General features: G+C 40.4%; 1 protein-coding gene across 1 annotated transcript; it reads left to right on the top strand.

The window, feature by feature from the left end:
- Positions 1 to 3,670: 3,670 nt before the first annotated feature.
- arl4cb (ADP-ribosylation factor-like 4Cb) lies at positions 3,671 to 5,600 on the top strand. The gene has a single exon (XM_076264408.1). The coding sequence runs from the start codon at positions 4,209 to 4,211 to the stop codon at positions 4,785 to 4,787; it is 579 nt and encodes a 192-aa protein (XP_076120523.1). The 5' UTR covers positions 3,671 to 4,208; the 3' UTR covers positions 4,788 to 5,600.
- Positions 5,601 to 6,583: the final 983 nt, after the last annotated feature.

The raw sequence follows: 6,583 nt of genomic DNA, 5'->3' as shown, positions 1-6,583 counted from the left end.
CACAATGGATTTGATCACTTTCCTCTCCAGACACCTCGCAGTGACTCTGCTCTGTCAGGCTGCTCTACTATTTTACTCAGTCTTGCATTAAATATTAACTGCCCCAGCATGTAGGGAATGAGGGCAATGCTTGGGAAAATACTACAGCCCTTACTGTACATGAATGAGAGAAGGAGGATGATGTTCCCTTAATACATATACATTGAGGGATTGAACTTCAAAAGATTTCCATCTATTCCCTATTCACTGAAATATCCAAGGCCTCATGAAGCTCCTGACAACATGGAAATGACAGGCGATGCAATCTTGCTCTGAATGCAAGAGGTCGAAACAGGGGCAGGGGAAAGGTATTGCTCCTCACCCACCATGTTAGCCTCAGGGGTATGAACGACCTTTCAGATCACTGAAACACTTTCAGATTATCCTCAGGGTTATATATATATGAAAATCCAATTTAAGTCAATTTGTCTTCTCCAAAATCTCCTCTCCATCACAGGAGGAGCACATAAGGGCCATCTGTGTTATTTTAGAACTGACACATTGATGTTGTAATGCAATCAACCCTTATTCAAGAATACATCAAGCCACATCAATATATATGTCACTGTAACACATTCTATGAAATACAATAAGGGGTTATCCATCCCATAAATGCTTTCTTATTGGATTTTAATGTGCTCATGTCCCCACCCAACTATGTCTACTGTTGAGTAAACAGCAATTACTACATTTTTACAAACAAACTTTACAGTATGCTGTCGTCATAGTCCGGAATGCCACAGAGATGAATTTTCACCCAAGCATTGCAACTTGTGTGACCTACTTTTGTTTAAGCTTGTAAATGTTTAACAACTTACCGCTTAGTCAAATTTGTTGTGTGCCTCTACCTTGTGAAAAAGCGACATACATAAAAAAAAAAAAAGAGGCATCCAGGAGCTATGATATAAGATGTCTGTGTGTGTGTGTGTGTGTGTGTGTGTGTGTGTGTGTGTGGGTGTGGGTGTGTCTGTGTCTGTGTGTGTGTGTGTGTGTGTGTGTGTGTGTGTGTGTGTTTAAGCTCTACTGAGGCTAGCCTCGGCAACTCGGTACCAAAAGTCCACCATAGTGTGGGTGTGTCTGATGCAAAACAGAAGCTGCCAGAAAGTACCACTCTTAACCTGGGTGTCTCGTTCTCTCTCCTTCTCTCTGTATACATGGAGATGAGAGAGCAGGGAGGTCGTGACTGGTACTCCCAGGCTTCATTTAGAGAGCATTCCTTTGTAGGTCGAGCTGCAGTTGGAACACTGGCAGAGATAGTCTCAGATTCATCTATCAAAGGGTCTGACAAGAGAGGAGAACAATCTGCTAACACACACTGTACATTTGAAAGGGGTTTGTTTCATTGATTTCTCTTTGACTAAATAGGTTTCCTTTACAACAAATAACAAGAACTGAGGGAAATACCATTGTCCCAAATTCAAATTTTCATATTTGTCTAGCTTAATCTGTCCTTTGAGTGATTTCATCACAATTTACATAAATATAAAAATACAATTTACATGATCGTAATTGAAAATGGTAAAATTGTAGTTCTTTTCTGTATGACCAGTGATTAGTACTTTTAGCAATATAAACAGTTTCACAACACATGTACAGTAGGGCTACAGTCCCAATATGGTTACTTGGCACAGTAGGCCAAGGTTAAACTGTTTCTGTGGCTTTAGTTAACCACATCTTTCCCTATGGAGCTTTACCTGTAGTTCAGCTACTTCTCATGTAAGATCTTTGGTAACTTGCAAAGCAATCCTTTTAAAGAGGGCAGAGGCTTCCGCAATACTGATTAAACATATTTTGGGACTCCGTAAGGCAGTCAAAATATAACTCTGCTCTCCAAAAACAACCAATCTGCATTTGATTTTAAAACAGAGATGACATGCCACAACACATTATATTACAGCTCTCCTTTTGATAACATTTTGCAAAATGTCAAGTCACAGGTCACAGCCTTGTTCCATAATGAACACAATATGTCATAGCTTCTGTGTGCTACTTCAGTTAGACTACTTCTTTACTCTGGGATTTCATACATGAACACTGCCATCTAGTGACGAAAAGAAGAAATGAAAGTCAAGTCACAATTATTATTTCACTGACCGTCTGAATATCATGTGCTGTATGCAGGGAGTAGGTAATTTCTCTGAGTAGTTAGAGCTTTCGCCTGACATGAGATATATGGCTGGGGGGATTGGACTCTGTGGTCAGAAGTTAGGTGCTAGTGTGGTAACCTAGTAAATATTCTAAACTACAAAATGTCTTTTTATCTTACTTAAAATCAAACCGGTTGTGTCCTATTCCAGCAGTGTATTTTATAATTTTAGAACTGAAAAAAAGGCAAAGGTTTCCCAAAACTTAGATAGTTATTGGCACAGTATCCTACTTCCCCAAGTTAATTTATGCATGATATACCAACTGCAACTGATTCACATTCACAAATATTTGCCTAAAATGTAAGCGAACTGAGAAATGATAACTGTTCCAGTATCCCAATAATAATAATATAAAAATCCTATGAATCTATTTTCTATCATTTCGCAATGCAACTAATAATGATCACCACTAGATGTCACATTACAACTGTATAAACTCAGCAGTTTTCTGTAGTTCTCCAGGAAACGTGCACTGTTTATAAGCAGGCAACTCCACATCTATGGTAGCTGCTTCTGAATAGACATCAACAAATGATATATATCTCTTTTAGACACCACTGGAAAGTGGAAACCAACATGTGTAACTATTTATTTCCATTCCCTAATGATTCAGCAACATGACATTCTCCTTCCCCTTCTTTTTGCTTAGAGCATCTATTTGTGCAATATCTGACAGACCTGTTGAGACAACTAAGGTAGGCTATTCCTCAACACAGGAGCATTAAAACTGGTAAGCATTTCATAATAGTATCTGGTCTGATGGTGGTGTAATTGTGGCAGGATAGTAGACCTACTCTAATGTGCACTTTAGGCTATACTAGTAGGCATACTTCGTTTAGGTCAAGAAAGAAAGAAACAAACAAAAGCATGTGTATGCCAGATTAGCATAATACTGCTCTATTAATTTATTTATTAGCATTATGCAGAGAATCTCTTGGCAACATAGCCTACAACTATGTATGTGTGTGTGTGTGTCTAAGCAAGCTGGTGAAGAGGTAGGCTATAGGCTACTAGGCCTATAGGCGTTTTCCACAAATCAGTAGGTGGTAGTAGCATTGCTCCCAAAAAATGGCACTTTGAGTTATAGTTATATACATACACTTGAACTACCGGTATATTGGTTATATATTTGTTAATTCCGAAATAAATCTACCTCTCTATCCCATACAGTCACTGAAGTGAAATTTTGCTCGCTTTGGTGAATTACTCCTAAATAAACTATCAGTAAGGCCATGAGGTAACCCGATGGTAAAAAGCATCTTTCAGATATCTCACCAATTAGCCTAAATATAGCTACTTTGATTGCATATAAACTTGCTCTGCTCATTTTCTCGACTGATTACTATCTTCGTCTCTGGCAACTTCACCGGTACAGCGATACACTTTGGTCAGAGAAAGGTTTGTTTTTGAATTTGTGGGCGGAGTATCTTCAGCGAAACGCCGCTTTGCAGTCTGATTCTACAAACATTGTAGGCTGTAGTCAGTGCGTGCTGCTTCCACCGGTGTGGTAGCCGACCTGCCACCAACCCAGCTGTACGTCTCTCTGTCTCCGGACTAAAACCGATAAAAGGTACTCTTTATATACATTACAGAGTGACTGGATGTATTGATTCTGAAATACTCGGCGGATTTATTGGACAGAATTTTGGGAAAACAGAAAAGGAAAACGCACCTTTGCCTCAGTGTTGGAGAAAGCAAAGGTGTTTTCAGGCCAGGACGCCTTCTGAACCGGTTGAACGAGACTGAGAAATCACAGTGGGACTAAAAAAAACTAAGGGTTGCCTATAGAATGCAAATGTAAACCTTATTATTAGTCTTCGCGGAGGGGGACGCTCTCACAGCAAGGCTGCAACTCATAGCTGGTCAGGTGTCGGGATTATACATCTCTGGCATTTTCCACAGAATTCGTGTCATGCGACATTGAAGCTTTTTTCTTGACGCGTGGAAAAACAGTCGCATCTTGGAACTTGATGCTTTCGGTCACGTAGATACAGCTGAAAGCTGCGCATCTCTTGACATAAAATGGGCAACAGTTTCTCTAACGTGTCAGCCTTCCAGTCTCTACATATTGTGATGCTGGGTTTGGACTCTGCTGGAAAAACGACTGTCTTGTACCGTCTTAAATTTAACGAATTTGTGAACACCGTACCAACAATTGGATTTAACACAGAGAAGATCAAATTGAGCAATGGTACGGCTAAAGGTATCAGTTGTCATTTTTGGGACGTCGGTGGGCAGGAGAAGCTGCGGCCCTTGTGGAAATCCTACAGTCGGTGCACGGACGGCATCATATATGTTGTCGACTCGGTAGATGTGGACCGACTTGAGGAGGCTAAGACGGAGCTTCACAAAGTCACCAAATTTGCGGAAAACCAAGGTACGCCACTGCTGGTAATTGCTAACAAGCAGGACCTGCCCAAGTCTCTTCCCGTGGCTGACATTGAGAAACAACTGGCCCTCCACGAGCTCACGCCATCAACAACATATCACGTTCAACCCGCCTGTGCAATTATTGGAGAGGGACTTCACGAGGGCATGGATAAACTTTATGAAATGATTTTAAAGCGACGGAAATCGCTGAAGCAAAAAAAGAAGCGGTAGGCCTGCTATGGTCCATGGAACCGTTTCTAGCACAGTTATATGTGACATTGTTTTTTGGTATATTTACCAGTTCTTTGTTGCACCGTTTACATTAGGCTATTCATTTGAAGTGTTTTCAAATTGTTCTCATTTGGAATATGTTTGAAATTGAAGCGTAAAACATGCCTAACGTGTTTTTTTTAACACAACACCTCCACCACGGGGCAGGTGGTTTGATGTGTTGAACCAAAAACTTGAGTGATACGAGTTAGAACAAAACAAACGCCAAGAACGGGCTGGCCCGTTATTTGCTGCTTTCCACGGATTTTCAAACCGGATGGTGTATGGAAGGAGTTGAGCACTGTGAGGATTTTGGACACACTGCAGTTGATAATACGGAATGCCCGTTTTCACAACCATTTTCTCATGGGCATGTAAGATTGGATGTGGACCATGTGTTGAAGGAATCTCATGCCTGCTGCCAATGTTCATGAAATCACAACAATATTAAACATTGAGATTCGAGGAACTATTGAAGTGTGGACACCACTCCAGCTCGACCACCATGACATGATACTGTAGAAATTTTGCCTCTGTCTCAAATGGACTCAGTGCAGGTTTTCACTTTGTTCCTGGAGACATTGTAGCCCTACATCATGTGGCGTGGACTGTCCCTAGATTTGCCTGCAAGATGGTCCACCACTACTGAGCACTTTTAATTTCTTACCAAAATATTAGAGTGAAACACTGTATAGCAAAACCGATGATGATCGTGTATTGAAAAAAAAACATGATTACTGAAGTATTTTTATTATTAAAATGTTTGAAACAATAGTATACCTTGTTTTATTTGTGTTACAACCTTTGTCCTGTAGACCCCTCTCATAGACCACTGGCTTGTACACAAGTCTTTGATTCAAACCCTTTTCTTTAGTGTGAGACAAATGCTATGGTCAGGTATACATTCTTGTTGGTCCCTTTCATTAAAGCACAATTGGGGGCCTTACAGTGTGAGTCCCTGGTGAAAGCCTTCCCTTGGGGGTGGGGTGGGAGGAGGAAAATGTTAATTTCAAAGCCTCAGCCTTTGAGACCTGTTGGACGCCATTACAAAATGCTGACAGAAAAAAATACTCATGCTACATTTGAAAAGAAATGTTCCAATCAGTCCTTTCATCTCAACACAACATGCATGCCCTCTTTATTCTCTTCCCCATGTACCCAGACACACAGATACCACAGCTACTCTGATCTGCTGAGAGCTGGCCTGTGCTTATTCCTTAAATTTATGAATCTGCAATGCAGTGTTTGGCTCATTTCCCCCTTACGGCTGCTATTTAGCCATAACTAGGCATACAATGGTTGTTAGGTTTTATTATACAATGACTTAAACTTCTATAATGCTGCCACCTTTTATTACTTTAGTGTTGTTATGGTGAGATGACATACTATCTATGCCTTATACAGTGGTTACAGATGCATTTACAAGAAATCCTATCCATGAAAGTGTCAAGGAGAAAGCATTGGGTGATCAAAAATGCAGCATTTAAAATGTGCACATTGCATCATCTATTTCCTGATTAATTTCCCTCATATTTTTCATGGTAGCACATAACCACTATGGTAACTGAACTGTACCAGATAGTTGCATGAATGACTTCTCACCATACGGTTTAGTAATGTGACACTTAATGAAGATATACAGCTGGAGAGCGCTAACAGACGTTTTTATCTGATGGGACTAGGAGAACGTATAGTACACAGTTTCCCAGCCACATGTACTGGGACAATGTTTTCTTTCTGTCTTGTCTGTGTGAAAG

This window comes from Alosa pseudoharengus, unplaced genomic scaffold (genome assembly GCF_046254945.1).
Source record: "Alosa pseudoharengus isolate Yale_2024_CS ecotype anadromous, Long Island Sound unplaced genomic scaffold, YU_APseudo_1.1 YU_APseudo_1.1_scf_3, whole genome shotgun sequence".
In the NCBI taxonomy this organism is placed as follows: Eukaryota; Metazoa; Chordata; class Actinopteri; order Clupeiformes; family Clupeidae; genus Alosa; species Alosa pseudoharengus.
Note: the sequence above shows the minus strand (reverse complement) of the source record. Positions and strands in the feature narration are given on the sequence as shown.